At 36.5% G+C, this 16,010-nt stretch overlaps 1 protein-coding gene across 1 annotated transcript in view; it reads left to right on the top strand.

The window, feature by feature from the left end:
- dnah12 (dynein, axonemal, heavy chain 12) overlaps window positions 1-16,010 on the top strand; it is a 53,363-nt gene that overhangs the window by 24,183 nt on the left and 13,170 nt on the right. The window contains exons 30-53 of the mRNA XM_056449494.1: window positions 411-594; window positions 677-817; window positions 901-984; window positions 1,076-1,264; window positions 1,374-1,493; window positions 1,714-1,902; window positions 1,984-2,135; window positions 3,770-3,908; window positions 4,934-5,100; window positions 5,179-5,434; window positions 5,736-6,035; window positions 6,242-6,420; window positions 8,286-8,478; window positions 8,819-8,980; window positions 9,094-9,288; window positions 9,587-9,720; window positions 9,860-10,022; window positions 10,170-10,250; window positions 10,367-10,543; window positions 12,358-12,489; window positions 12,565-12,654; window positions 12,732-12,872; window positions 15,482-15,723; window positions 15,813-15,960. Coding sequence (XP_056305469.1) covers window positions 411-594; window positions 677-817; window positions 901-984; window positions 1,076-1,264; window positions 1,374-1,493; window positions 1,714-1,902; window positions 1,984-2,135; window positions 3,770-3,908; window positions 4,934-5,100; window positions 5,179-5,434; window positions 5,736-6,035; window positions 6,242-6,420; window positions 8,286-8,478; window positions 8,819-8,980; window positions 9,094-9,288; window positions 9,587-9,720; window positions 9,860-10,022; window positions 10,170-10,250; window positions 10,367-10,543; window positions 12,358-12,489; window positions 12,565-12,654; window positions 12,732-12,872; window positions 15,482-15,723; window positions 15,813-15,960 — 3,958 coding nt within the window. The remainder of the gene's footprint in view (window positions 1-410; window positions 595-676; window positions 818-900; window positions 985-1,075; window positions 1,265-1,373; window positions 1,494-1,713; window positions 1,903-1,983; window positions 2,136-3,769; window positions 3,909-4,933; window positions 5,101-5,178; window positions 5,435-5,735; window positions 6,036-6,241; window positions 6,421-8,285; window positions 8,479-8,818; window positions 8,981-9,093; window positions 9,289-9,586; window positions 9,721-9,859; window positions 10,023-10,169; window positions 10,251-10,366; window positions 10,544-12,357; window positions 12,490-12,564; window positions 12,655-12,731; window positions 12,873-15,481; window positions 15,724-15,812; window positions 15,961-16,010) is intronic.

Below are 16,010 nucleotides of genomic sequence, written 5' to 3'. Positions count from 1 at the left end.
AAGTCACTTAAATCCCCTTTCTTCCCAATTCTGATGCTCAATTTGAACTGCAGCAGATCATCTTGACCATGTCTACAAGCCTAAAGCATTTTGCTAGTTGCGAGTTGCTGCCATGCGATTGGCTGATTAGAAATTTGTGTTAATGAGTAGTTGGACAGGTGTACCTAATAAAGTGTCCGGTGAGTGTATATGTAGCTTGTTTACTAAAAAGTAAATATATATAAAATGTGTCATTTTAAGTCATGATTTTTATGTTTTTTGTGTGTAAAAGTTTTGACCCCCAAACTGTTTGGAGTCTTCCATAGTTTTCATCAGATAATACATGAACATTCTGAAGGTCTGACTCAAGTTTATTGGTAACAATCACTATAGCTTGACAAAGTATGAATTTTAAATATCTTTTACAATAGGTTCATGCTTGTCGGAGAACCATTTGCAGGAAAAACCAAAGTACTTCATGTTCTTGCTGATACCTTGACCCTGATGAATGAGTCGGGCTACAACGAAGAAGAAAAAGTCATATACCAAACTGTCAATCCTAAATCCATCACGATGGGTCAACTCTTTGGCCAGTTTGATCCTGTGTCACACGAGGTGAGAGTTTGATTTCTGCGTTGAACAGATTTTAAAAGCACTTGTGCATCTTTTTCACATGTTCATGTATTTTTTTTATCAGTGGACTGATGGGATTGTGGCAAATACCTTTCGGGAATTTGCCTCAAGTGAGACACCAGAGAGGAAATGGGTGGTGTTTGATGGCCCCATAGACACTCTGTGGATTGAAAGTATGAACACTGTGCTGGATGACAACAAAAAGGCAAGTTAACATTATTTTAAGAGTGTTATTTGTCAGCTTTAAATAGCTTTTGTCTATTCACTAATAACTTTGTTTTATTTTAGCTATGCCTCATGAGCGGGGAGATTATCCAGATGTCCAGTCAAATGAGTCTGATTTTTGAGGCCATGGATCTGTCTCAAGCCTCTGTAAGTCAATCACAGCATTTAATGTTAAGCACTTTTCACATATGCACCACTTCAGATTAAGCGTGCTAGCAGCTTGTGATTTCTGCCATAGCCCGCCACAGTGAGCCGTTGTGGAATGATCTACATGGAGCCGTCTCAGCTAGGATGGACTCCTCTGGTGCTGTCATGGATGAAAACACTTCCTGACCCACTTCAGGCACAAGACAATTCCACTTTACTGCAGCAACTCTTTGAGTGGCTGCTTCCTCCCACACTTGTTTTGTTGCGCAAGCAATGCCGGGTAATTGTTTTATGTACAGTACTTCATCAACCACAACCCCAGTATTTTTTTATCTTAGATGGTATTAATGCATACAGTACGTCATAACATATTGCTTTACATGTTTCAGGAAGTCATTCCCAGCAGCAACAGCAATACTGTTGTGTCGCTCACACGACTTTTTGAGATGCTGCTCACTGGACCTGTGAATGAAGATCCAGGAAACAAAAACATGCGCACATGGATCATGGTAATTGTTCATTTTTAATTTACAGCATTGTCCTTCAGCTTAGTCCCTGATTTATCAAGGGATTCCACAGTGGAATGACTGGCATATGTTTTATGTGGCGAATGCATTTCCAGACGTAACCCAGTACTGGGAAACACCCATACACCCATACATCTCATTCACACACACACATTCATTCTTCAGTTCATGGGTAAATATGATTCTTTTTGTCCTATTGCAGGCAGCTTTTGCCTTTGCCCTGGTTTGGTCTGTCGGTGGTTGCTGTGATACAGACAGTCGCAGTCGATTTGACAAGTTTTTGAGGGAAATAATCTCAGGGAAGGCAGAAAACTGCCCCATTCCTGCTGCGGTTTCAAAATGGGAATGTCCTTTTGATGAGAAAGGTCTTGTGTATGACTACAGTTATGAGGTTGGCATTTAGTAGTGCGGCAATATGATCATTTAAAATATATTTCTTCAGAAAAATACTTTTTTTTTCTTTCCAATTAAGTTTAAAGGAAAAGGACGTTGGGTGCACTGGAATGAGTCGATCAGTAATGCGCCATTAGGAGACAAGAATACTAAAGTACAGGATATCATTGTCCCCACCATTGACACTGTGCGATACACTTATCTAATGGACCTCTGCATTCAATATGGGAGGTAAGTATTCAATTCAATTCAATTCACCTTTATTTGTATAGCGCTTATACAATGTAGATTGTGTCAAAGCAGCTTCACATAAAAGGTCACAGTAAATAGGAACAGTGTAGTTCAGTTTGTAGTGTTTAAGTTCAGTTCAGTTTAGCTCAGTTCAGTGTGGATTAATAATCACTACTGAGAGTCCAAATATTGAAGGGCAAATCCAACGATGCGCAGCTCTACAGATCCCAGCCATGCAAGCCAGTGGCGACAGCGGAGAGGGAAAAAAAACTTCACTAATGGCGGAAGTGAAGAAAAAAAACCTTGAGAGAAACCAGGCTCAGTTGGGCACGTCTTGTCTTGTGCAGAGCTGCAGTCTTAGTGGCGGAGGCTGGAAGCTGGCCTCAGCGAAGACTCGTCTGTCTCTGGAGCGTCACAGGAATCAGTCTCATGTTCTCCACTCCTCCATGACCACCACAGTAGCTGCTCAGGATACGGCCTGGTCCAGGATATGGAAACCTTGGGATCATCTCGTCGTTGGTCTTGGATCGAATCAGTGACTCTGCATAGTCTGAGGGCCTCGGGAAGAGTATCCCCAGGTGGAAATGGAGAATAAAGAAAATAATTAGCGTAGCTGATGTTCACAGTGTATATCAACAAGATGCATAACCTGTGTGGAAGCCCCCTAAGTGGTGCACTAAGTGTATGCTTTACTGAACAGATAGGTCTTTAATCTAGTTTTGAATTGGGAGAGTGTGTCTGAGCCTCGGACGTTATCAGGAAGGCTATTCCAGAGTTTAGGAGCTATAAATGAGAAGGCTCGACCTCCTTTACTCGACTTTGCTGTTCTAGGTACTACCAGAAGCCCTAAGTTTTGAGATCTTAAAGAGCGAGTTGGATTGTAGCGAGACAGAAGATTGGTTAGATAAACAGGAGCTAGATTATTTAAAGCTTTATATGTAAGAAGCAATATTTTAAATTCAATACGAAACTTAACAGGCAGCCAGTGTAAGGAGGATAAAATTGGTGTGATGTGATCAAATTTTCTAGACCTGGTAAGAACTCTGGCAGCTGCATTTTGTACTAATTGAAGTTTGTTAATAGAGGATGCTGGGCAGCCAGTACTCTTTTTTTAATACCTTGTCAAACATTTAGCAGCTCTCAATCTTTTAACTTTTTTTTCTTACTTTCTTACTTTAAGTCAGACAGAAAAAAAGTCTGTAAATATAATAGAAAGAATATCGATACATATACACAATCACCATAAAAGCACACTCTAGTTCAATTCACCAAACAAGTCAGAAATACACAATTATACACTAAACAAGTAAATAAATTAAAAAATAAAGTATCACATACTTACACAAATGCATTCATACCTAAAATAAAAATAAAAAACTTTTAGAACTTGTCTGAGGTAAATGTTCTTTCTTTGTGATGAATTGTTTACAAAAAGATTTGTTGACCACTTTCTGCCGTTAAAACACAGATTAAGTGCTAAAATAATACTATTAAAGCATTTTAAGAACCACTGCATAAAACTTCATATTGTTTTGTTTACCCTAAATTTGATAGTTAAGCTACTGGTTTTAATTTGTATTGTTTAATTCACTCAAACTAATCTGAATTTATTCTTATTTTTCATCTGTACTCAGGCCTCTGTTGCTCGTTGGCCCCACTGGCACTGGAAAATCTGTTTATGTGAAAGAAAAATTGATGAACAATCTTGACAAAGACCTCTTCCTTCCCTTCTTCATCAACTTCTCAGCTCGCACCAGTGCCAATCAGACCCAGGTAAACTCCAGGGCACTTTTTAATAACGACATTTTCAGTCAGTTTATTTTTAAATGCATTCCTAAATCTATAACTGCTATATTTCCATTTATAAATGTATTCTTGAATCGATCACTGCTAAATTTCCATTTTTAAATGTATTCCTGAATCTATCACCGTTATATTTCCATTTTTAAATGTATTCTTGAATCGATCACTGCTACAGTATATTTCCATTTTGAAATGGATTCCTGAATCTATCACTGCTATATTTGCATTTTTAAATGTATTCCTGAATCTATCACTGCTATATATCCCTTTTTAAATGTATTGCTGGATCTATCACTGCTATATTTCCATTTTTAAATGTATTCCTGAATCTATCACTGCTATATTTCCATTTTGAAATGGATTCCTGAATCTATCACTGCTATATTTCCATTTTGAAATGGATTCCTGAATCTATCACTGCTATATTTGCATTTTTAAATGTATTTCTGAATCTATCACTGCTATATTTCCATTTTTAAATGTATTGCTGAATCTGTCACTGCTATATTTCCCTTTTTAAATGTATTTCTGAATCTATCACTGCTATATTTCCATTTTTGAATGTATTGCTGAATCTATCACTGCTATATTTCCATTTTTAAATGTATTGCTGAATCTATCACTGCTATATTTCCATTTTTGAATGTATTGCTGAATCTATCACTGCTATATTTCCATTTTTAAATGTATTGCTGAATCTTTCACTGCTATATATCCATTTTTAAATGTATTGCTGAATCTATCACTGCTATATTTCCATTTTTGAATGTATTGCTGAATCTATCACTGCTATATTTCCATTTTTGAATGTATTGCTGAATCTATCACTGCTACAGTATATTTCCATTTTTAAATGTATTGCTGAATCTATCACTGCTATATTTCCCTTTTTAAATGTATTGCTGAATCTTTCACTGCTATATTTCCCTTTTTAAATGTATTGCTGAATCTATCACTGCTAAATTACCATAACACAAGCTTTGTTTATATTCCAGAACATCATTATGTCCAGACTTGACAAAAGGCGAAAGGGAGTGTATGGACCTCCTATGGGAAAGAAGTGCATCATTTTTGTGGATGACATGAATATGCCAGCAAAAGAGGTGTTTGGTGCACAGCCTCCTGTCGAGCTGCTTCGTCAGTATTTTGATCATGGGAACTGGTAATGTACAGTATTATCTGCAGTTGTCTTTTTGTTTTTATTCTTCTTGGCTTTTTAAATAGAGTCTTTAATTTCTAGGTATGACCTCAAGGACACCTCAAAAATCACACTTACAGACATGCAGCTGATCTCTGCTATGGGTCCCCCTGGTGGTGGGAGGAATGCAGTTACTCCTCGTTTCCTTCGCCATTTTAACATTTGTAGCATCAACGCATTCAGCGATGAGTCTATGGTGCGCATTTTCTCTAACATTGTCACATTTTACTTGCGGACGAATGAGTTCCCACCTGATTGTTTCACGGTTGGAAATCAGATAGTCAGTGCGACACTTGAGGTGAGTATCAAGCTGAAGTTTCAATTATCAAAAACATTAATAATGTGAATTATTATTGCAATTTAAAACAAGTGGTTTTTATTTGAACATTTATTATATTGTAATACATTTCTGTGTTGACGAGTTGAATTTTCTGTCACATTATTCTTCAGAAATCATTCTAATATGCTAATTCGGTTTATAATTAACATTTATTTATAACTATCGAACTGTTTATATTGTTTTTTTTTAAATATTATTCAATCATTTATTATCTGTCTATTGTTCTGTATAGTCTAATTCTGTGTTCTGTATTATATAGGTGTATCAAAAGGCCATAGAAAATCTCCTGCCCACCCCAGCCAAGTCTCATTACACTTTCAACCTTAGAGATTTCTCACGAGTGGTGCAAGGCTGCTTGTTACTGAAGAAGGAATCACTTACAAACAAGCGAACAATGATCCGGCTTTTCGTACATGAAATTTACCGTGTCTTTTACGATCGCCTTGTGGATGACCAGGACCGAGCCTGGCTCTTTACACTCACAAGCAATATTGTGAAGCAGCACTTCAAGGACAACTTTGACTCAGTCTTTGAACATCTTAAAGATGGTAACAAACCTGTACGTGAAAAGAAAAATTCCTTAGTTTCACATCAGGAAATTATGCACTTGAAAATGTCTAAGCTATAACCCTAATTTAATAAATATTGTCTTCATATTTAAAAATTTTAGAAATTTTGTTTTAAGAATAATTATTTTGCATAAATAATAAAGTTAAAAGATGCCGTGTTGAGATGAAGGAACCTTTTTTTGTGTTTATTTCTCAGCTTTGTGAGGAGAATATGCGCAACTTGTTATTTGGCGATTATATGATGCCAGACGTTGATGAAAATGAGAGGCTTTATGCAGAGGTTCCTTCAATCGAACGCTTTGGTGAGGTGGTAGAAGCCTGCCTGGAGGAGTACAACCAAACCCACAAGAACCGCATGAACTTGGTCATTTTTCGGTAACTTTTCAAAAGCTTTTTCAACTTTAGCTTATGAAATCACATACATATTGAGCTTGTTTATTTACAGTAATTGTGTTAAAGTAGCTATATGTAACAAATTGCATGATTTTTTATTGACAATGTTTGAACTGTGTAGTAAAACTTAAAAAACAAGGCTTTCCTCAACTTCATTGTTTGTCTATGAAAGCCTGTAGGCAAGCATTTATTCAAATTATTATATAAAATTTTGTCATTTTTAAATATCCTCCTGAGACCCCGCCTATTGACTAGTGTCCTCTGTAGTGGACATTGCGTTTTCATGAATTTTCTTTGAATTTTTTGAGCTACTCTGTCAAGTCCTGTTGTACTGTTCAGAGGACATCCTGGGCTTTCTAGTGATTTGTCATTTGATTGGCTGGCATGCTAGGAACCACTTCTTACACTGCATCCAAAATGGCTGACACAAAAAAGCTAATTTTATGGGAAGGAGAGAGGCATGTAAAATTTAGATTTAATTTTTTTTTTACTATTATTATTACATATATATTTGTTTATTAAAGTGTCAGGAACAATAAATTTATCTTTCAAAGCTGTTAACTTGTTTGTGTCTCCACTATAGTAGACAGAACTGAAGCAGAGAGGATTCTTTATAAAATAGTAGAGGGAGACTCTGATTTAGAGTCTGACAATCTGACAATTAGAGAATTAGAGACAATTAGAGAATGACAATTAGTTTTAAATCACTTTTATGTTAAATTTGTTTTGGATTAACATCACTGTTTTTGTTTTTGTTTTGTTTCAGGAATTTCAATATAAAAGGAAAAAAATGGCTTTTGTTTTGTTTTTGTTACATTAATATTGAATTATTATCCCTTTACAGCCTATCCCTTACAGTTTTGTTGTCTGAGGGGCGGTCGTAAACTAAAATGGTCCTGTGGTCCACTACAGTGGACATGCTGTAAAATTAAAAATAAAAACAAAATGTAAAAACTCTGAATTGTAGAATTTTTGTTAACCCAAAGAATGTAGGAAATCACAGATATTTTTTTTTCTTATATCCTTATTAGGATACACAGTAAATGACAGTTCAAAATGACCACTACTGCCGTGTGGGACACCGCGGCAGGACAAAGGGATTAGTAAAATGTTTTTAGGAGTAGCAGCAGTTTATGACAATGCCGCCAGAGGGCACAAAGGGATGGGATGCAAACAAACAGAAATACACAGTAGCTGTAAATTCGCTGCTACTTGTGATTGAAGATGAAATAATGAAACAATAAATAAATAAATCATTAAATCATTTAAAACTTGTTAACAAGCTTTATTATCATTGCAAACTTGTTAAGTGCAATGAGGATTCATAATGGAAATTAAAACTAAAGAAATAAAAGACACCTAAAAAGAAAGTACATATAAAAAATAATAATAAATAAATAAATAAATAAATAGACAGATAAAGCAGTGTTTTGGGCTAAATATAGAAAGATGTACAGTGTTTGTTTTATTATTTTGTATATAAAGAGCGATTACGAACGGTTATTTCAGTATCTTTTAAACATATGTGCATGAGCACAATCTGCTAGCTGCAGTTTACATAACAACCACTGGTGGCGCTAATGACATGGTTTGCAACATATAGCCCGCCTTTTAACAATAGGACAGTTCACCAGTCATTTGTCATTAGTCACTCATCATGTCAGTCTAAACCTTGATGATTTTATTTTGTCTATGTAGTACAAAATCAAATATTTTGAAGAATGTTGGTAACCAAACTGTATGGATTCTTACTGTCTTCCATTTCATGATTAAAAATCTGAATGGAAGTTAATAGAAATGGAAACTATCTGACCATGCTGATTGATTCTGTCTCTTGTTTGACGCAGTTACGTCCTAGAGCACTTGTCCAGGATCAGCCGTGTGTTAAAACAGCCAGGGGGAAATGCTCTGTTGGTTGGAGTTGGAGGCAGTGGCCGTCAGTCCATCACCAGGCTCGCCACTTTTATGTCGAATATGACTTTGTTCCAACCTGAGATCTCAAAAAGCTATGGAATGAACGAATGGAGAGAGGATCTGAAGGTATTGTAAAAATAAATATAATATTTTGTTATTTTATTTCATGTAGCATTTAATCTTGTTTTATTTCATAAACCCAAAAAGTTTTTTAATGAAACTTTGCACACTCTTTTCCATAAAATGACAATTTGTTGTAACCAGGAGCTGTCAAAGTACAAAGAGCCCCAAAACATCATTAAAGCACCATAAAACTATTACCACTACTTCTTGTGTACAAGATTCCAAGTTTATATTACAATAATTCTATAAAATTCCTTAGCTTGACAGCCCTAGGACACGTTAAACTATGTAAACATTATATTAGAAGGGAAATGTGCCAGTTAATGGATATTGTGTTGTCTAGCGCCTGATGAAAAATGCAGGAGTAAAGGGTGAGAAAATGGTGTTCCTGCTCACTGATGCTCAGATAAAGGATGAAGCCTTTTTAGAAGATGTGGACAGCATTTTAAACACAGGGGAGGTACCGAATATCTTTGCTGTGGATGAGAAGCAAGAAATCATGGAGGTAAGATGCTGACAATTCCATGAAGGTTTTGTGAAACATATTCATATGTGGGGAGTTGTACTATTATTTTTATTTATTTATTTTTTTTACTTTTGTTTGTGTGTTTTCTTCAGGCTGTACGTCCCTTTGCCCAGGCTGGGAATAAAAATCTGGAGTTCAGCCCTCTGGCTCTGTTTGCTTATTTTGTGACTCGCTGCAAGGAGAACTTGCATATAGTGGTGGCCTTCAGCCCAATAGGCGATGCCTTTCGAAACCGCCTCAGACAGTTCCCGTCCCTCATTAACTGTTGCACCATAGATTGGTTTCAGGTGAGAGTGGGAATGGGAATGGGAAAGTAATGGTTACCCTTTATAGTGGCTTTTTCCCAAATAGCACACTTCATAAACAGTCCACAAGATCATAGGGTGTCTCATTTACCATTTTCACCTTCAGAAAGGTGTTCAGGTGAGGCCATGTTCTCCCGACACACATTTCTGTCAAGGACCACAAATTCTATGCAACAGGTTTCCTTTGAGACAGGGCCAGTAATGATGGATTTATTTATGTTAAAAAAAAAAAACAATATTTGGCTATGTAAAGTTAAAAGTCTGTCTCTTATCTTCTCAGCCATGGCCTGAAGAAGCTTTGGAGCGAGTGGCTAATAAGTTCTTGGAGACTTTGGACCTGAGTGACCTTGAGCGACAGGAAGTTGTGCCAATCTGCAAGACCTTCCATACCTCTGCTATTGATCTCTCTAACAGGTATGATGCTTATATCAAAGCCAACATGATCTATTAAAGTAGAAGTTCCTCCAAAAATCACTGAAAATGGAAAAGTAAAGGATGACAAAACAAGTTCTTTTGTATGTCGAGCAAGAGTAAAATTGCTAAATCTTTGCAGGTTTTTGTTAGAGTTGGGTCGCCATAATTATGTGACTCCTACTTCCTACTTGGAGCTGATCGCTGCCTTTAGACTTCTTCTGACTCAAAGGCGAGACACTGTTATGAGTGCTAAAAACAGGTATACAAATGGACTGGACAAACTGGCTTTTGCTGAGTCTCAGGTAATATGTTGGGGATAATGAGGAAAAAAGCAGATAAACATATCTTTTGAATCTGTATAATACTGTATATAATACTAAATAATATTTTTTATAGTCATGAATACAGTGGCTGAGAAGCCATTTTAATACATTTGTATTGCTGGTTAGGTGAGTGAAATGAAAAAGGAGCTGGTGGACCTGCAGCCTAAACTAGAGCAGGCTAAGATTGACAACACCAAAATAATGGAAGTAAGTGACAGTCACATCTAGCTGTGTTTATCACTTGTATCATCATTTATACTATCAATGATTAGATTTACAGTGTTTTAGTCTTATTTTTGAACAAATTTTGCCTGCTTGTGCAGGTGATAGAAGTTGAGTCAGTGGAGGTTGAGGCAAAGAGCAAACTTGTTCGTGTAGATGAAGAAGCAGCTACTTTAAAAGCCAATGAAGCCCAGGCCTTGAAGAATGAGTGTGAAAGTGACTTGGCTGAGGCCATCCCGGCACTCGAGGCTGCACTGTCTGCCCTGGACACACTCAAGGTCAGCTACGCATTTCACAAACTGCTTTTTTACATGCTAAAAACAAAGCAGACATATTCAGACATCGAGAGAGTACATGTGCTGAGTGAAAGTTGTAAGTGCAGTACATGCATTGCAAAGACGGTACACATATTCAGTCAATTCTATATGCAGTGCAAAAAAGACTAATATTAATATTAAACAGTATTATCTGTTGTCAGTAACACTTTAAATGATGAATTTTCTCAATATCAGGTTTTCAAATGTTTATTTTATTCTGATTGATAGTCCATACTTATTCCAATCTCTTATTTAATAAAATTATTAGTGATTTTAGTGCCACCAGCTGGACATGACTTCATTTTCAAACTCTTAAGTGTGAAGCACATGCACAGTTGAACTGATTGCAGAAGTGCAATGAAGAGACACAATCCTGTCAATCTAATGGCACTAAATACACCAAAAAATTTAACTTAATAAATGGAGAATACGACGACCCTGTAGCTCTTTTTACAGTTGTGAATCTCATTAATTACATTAATTTACATACACTACCTGACAAAAGTCCTATTCAAGTTTTAGGAACAACAAATAATAATCAGTATCAGAAGTGGCTTATATAAAAGGCAAAGGCCTCTAGAGTACTCTTATTTTACCAAAAATAAATATGATTATGCCTTGATTTTTAATGATTTAATTAACACAGTAAGGTCTGACTTTGCTGAGACAAAAGTCTTGTCACTTAACAGAAATAATTTACAGTACAGAATATAAAGTCATAGTGTAGTGGAAAAAGAATAAATATTGTTTATGACTCCCATGAGCTTGGACAAATGCTTCCATACATCTCTGCCATGACTCAAATAACTTATTAATAAAGTCATCTAAAATGGTAAAGGACGTGTTCTTGCAAGACTTCCAAAGTTCATCAAGATTCTTTGGATTCATCTTTAATGCGTTCTTCTTCATCTTACCCCAGACATTCTCAATAATGTTTATGTCTGGTGACTGGGCTGGCCAATCCTGGAGCACCTTGACCTTCTTTGCTGTCAGGAACTTTGATGTGGATGTTGAAGTATGTGAAGGAGCGCTATCCTGCTGAAGAATTTGCTCTCTCCTGTGGTTTGTAATGTAATGGGCTGCACAAATGTCTTGAAACCTCAGGCTGTTGATGTTGCCATCCACTCTGCAGATCTCTCGCACGCCTCCATACTGAATGTAACCCCAAACCATGATTTTTCCTTCAGCAAACATGACTGATTTCTGTAAGAATCTTGGGTCCATGCGGGTTCCAATATGTCTTCTGCAGTATTTGTGATGATTGGGATGCAGTTCAACAGATGATTCATTGGAAAAATCTATCTTGTGCCACTTTTTCAAATGATCAACTAGAAGTCAAGTTATTATTTCTTGCTTTTACAACTGGGATCGACGAGTTTTGTCACGTAGTGTACATGAATACATCTTCACTATTGTGATATTCACTCACTTGGCATTTTTTAGGTACAGCGTTTAATGAAAATATCTAATAGCCAATCTTATGGCAGCAACTAAATGCATTTTAGGCATTTAGACATGGCAAAGATGATCTTCAACTTCAATCCAACATTAAAATGCGAAACTGAATATATGAATGTGAAGCTGCTGGTATTTTCACATGCAACCATCTGCTACATGAGGTTTACAGAGAGTTTTTTATAGGAAATATAACAAATGAGCAGTTACAGTATGTGGGTGAAAAAAACCTCATTGTTAATTCAGGTCAGAGGACGCAAACTAGATAGGTTTGCTGTGATAGAAAAGCAACAGCGACTCATGTTGATGTGTGATTTCAGCCTGCTGACGTGACCATAGTGAAAGCAATGAAGAATCCTCCAGCAGGAGTCAAGCTGGTGATGGCAGCGGTGTGTGTCATGAAGGACATCAAACCAGAGAGGGTCAATGATCCTTCAGGAACTGGACAGAAGGTCTAAATCAAGTCTGGACATGACCAGAGATTGTTTTGATAATGTTTTCTAACAGTATGGTGTCTGTTCTAATAGATTCTTGACTACTGGGGTCCAAGCAAGAAGCTGCTAGGGGACATGAATTTCCTCAGAGACTTGAAGGAATATGACAAAGATAACATCCCTGTAAGTCTTTTTTTGCAGTGTGTGTGTGTTTCATAACACTGTGGCTGAGGTATTTTAACGATGTTGTATTGTGACAGGCTCAAGTGATGCATAAAATTCGTAGTGAGTACATGACCAACCCTGACTTTGACCCCACCAAAGTGGTCAAGGCCTCATCTGCAGCTGAGGGGCTTTGCAGATGGATAACTGCGATGGAGGTTTATGACAGAGTGGCAAAGGTAGGCAGATCTTACATTAATTAAACCCTTTTTTCTCTCTCTGTCTGTGTATCTATACATCTATCAATAATTTATAATATTTATAATAATATGTATTTAAATATATTTTTGTAATAAACTAATTAATACATATACTGTATAATAATTATATAAATTCTCTAATAGTATCTAGATGCAGGCATGGATTCGCAAGCTGAGACTGCATATCTTTGCAATGTCAGACACAATGCACTCAGTGGAGCTAGTGACATCACTGTAAGGGTTAGGGTTGGGGGTGGGGTTAGGTGTGCACATTAAAAAGCATTGCAAGTGCACCAAGTCTACATCCAGACCCCTCTCAAATTATTAGCCCTCCTGTCAAATATGTATTATTTTACAATATTTTCCAAGTTATGTTTAGCTGAAAGTAGATTTTTTTCAACATATTTTTACCTTAATAGTTTTATACTAATTTCTTTTGTCTTTGCCATGATGATAGTAAACCATATTTTATTTTGCGAGACACTAGTATTCAGCTAAAAGGGTAGTTTAAAGTCTCAACTATATTAGGTAAATTAGGTTAACTAGGCAAGTTAGACTAGTTTGGCAAGTCATTGGTCAACAGTGGTTTGTTCCAATTGAAAAAATAAGCCCTTAAGGGGGATAATAGTATTGTAAAATTGTAAAAGGAATTGTATTCCAGTCTTTAATCTTGAGAGTCCCTTGCCACAGTGATGTAGGCTATAAAACACACAGAATTCCTGTCCTTAAAAAGCAACGTATAAACAAAAAAATCTATAAATATAAAACAAATATTTTGATTGTTGTAACTAATATTACAAAGAAGGCTAAATGAAAAAAAACACCACGATAGTTTCGGTTTACTTTCTCACTAAAATCCACTTGTTTTACCATCAATAACTTTCTTTGACCCTTGAAAATATCTTTTGCAGGATTAATTTTGACACAAACAACAGCAGCCTAAACAACAGAACATCGTTGTCTAATTTTACCTGCAGTGTTTCTGTGAGAGGAATACACAGATTCATTTATATAATATCAACAAACACGAATAAGTTTCACTTATATCAAAATAAAAAACCTCGTCATGTAGCCTATCATTTTTCTATTTGCTCTATGAGTTCAAGATGATAGTGTAAAGGACAGCATATGCTTTTTTATTTCACATAGGCCTATGGAGTGTCATGGGATCTCACTCCTGTAAAGCATAACTACGAATTCGAAAATGAAAGAATCACCATTGAAAGGGGTTCTGTTTTGTCAAGTTTACCTGCTTTTAGCTTAGTTGTTCAAGATGTATACAGCAATGTCACAGTGTTTAAAAAAAGAACATTGTATTGGCCTACTGTATGAAGTAAATAAAACGAAACACAACACTTCATTTGTTTCGGAAAATGAATAAGCGGTGTCTTAACGTCCAAATGAAAGCATCTGGCTGTCAGTCTTTGACATGACTGGACTTTGCTCCTCAGTGCCCCCACACATTGATGCTCATGACAAGAATAGCATGTGTAATTATCTTTGAGTGAGTTGTACAAAATCGCCGTCATGCATGAACAATCCATGATCACAAGACACAATACTGAAACCGCACGTCAAAAAAAAAGATAGATAGATAGATAGATAGATAGATAGATAGATAGATAGATAGATAGATAGATAGATAGATAGATAGATAGATAGATAGATAGATAGATAGATAGATAGATAGATAGATAGATAGATAGATAGATAGATAGATAGATAGATAGATAGATAGATAGATAGATAGATAGATAGATAGATAGATAGATAGATAGATAGATAGATAGATAGATAGATAGATAGATAGATAGATAGATAGATAGATAGATAGATAGATAGATAGATAGATAGATAGATAGATAGATAGATAGATAGATAGATAGATAGATAGATAGATAGATAGATAGATAGATAGATAGATAGATAGATAGATAGATAGATAGATAGATAGATAGATAGATAGATAGATAGATAGATAGATAGATAGATAGATAGATAGATTAATTGATTGATTGATTCCCAGGTAATAAAGAATTGTGGCCCAGATTTGGCATAAAGCTGGCACAGCAGGCATTGTTCCGGCACTGGCATACAGCATGTGGGCTAAACATGGCCCAGGTTTCACAGAGGTGGCACCATCTTTAAGGCGGCACATAAGACTTGGGCCAGATGTCAAATGTAGTATTTGGCCCAGATGTTAAAAATGTATATGTGGACCATGTAAGCTTTCTTGACCCACTTTTAAAATACATTTAAATTATTTTTGAGCAAATAAAAATTCTACCAATCAGGTTGCTTCGAGAAAAAGTGTGGTCTTAAAGCAAAATCAAATTAATTGCAGCTGTGACACACCAACAAATCTGGCTCAGTTTAGGCCCAGTTATGAGCTATTAACTTGGCTGAGACTTGGCCCAGATATGGTCCATGTTTGGTCCAATCATGTACCGTAATTCACTGTCATGTAGGCCAAGCAAAAGCTGATTGTGTGGGCCAGATCTGGGCCAGAGAAATTTTGCTATGTGGGTTGATTGATTTTAGCTGCCACATTGAGACCAAAATTTTTTTTTTTTTTTTATCTTTTTCAGGTGGTGGCACCAAAGAAAGCTAATCTTATTGTAGCTCAGGAGTCTCTGGCCACCACTATGGCCCTTCTAAACCAGAAGAGAGCTGAGCTCAAAGAGGTGGAGGATCGTCTGGCCGCACTGCAGAAGACTTTGGAGGAAAAGACGGAAGAAAAAGCACAGCTGGAGTTCCAGGTGGACCTCTGTGCTCGCAAGCTGGAGAGAGCTGAGAAGCTTATTGGAGGATTAGGAGGAGAAAAAAATAGGTTTCAATCAACTCTTTGATCAAATCTTACTGATCTATGTAGTCACTTAATACCTATACTGAGATATGTGTTTCTGTATTTCTACATAGGTGGTTGAAAGCAGCCAATGACCTTCAGTGTACATACGACAACCTGACAGGTGATGTGCTTATATCTGCGGGTGTTATTGCATACCTGGGAGCTTTTACTGCCCGCTTCCGTCATGACTGTACTAAAATATGGGCTCAGCTCTGCAAGGTACTGCACTGCTCCTCTCTGTGAAGACCCATCTTTTTTGCAAATAGATA

Source organism: Danio aesculapii, chromosome 23 (assembly GCF_903798145.1).
Source record: "Danio aesculapii chromosome 23, fDanAes4.1, whole genome shotgun sequence".
Classification (NCBI taxonomy): Eukaryota; Metazoa; Chordata; class Actinopteri; order Cypriniformes; family Danionidae; genus Danio; species Danio aesculapii.
The sequence above is the reverse complement of the archived record's forward strand: the minus strand, read 5'-3'. Positions and strand labels throughout refer to the sequence as shown.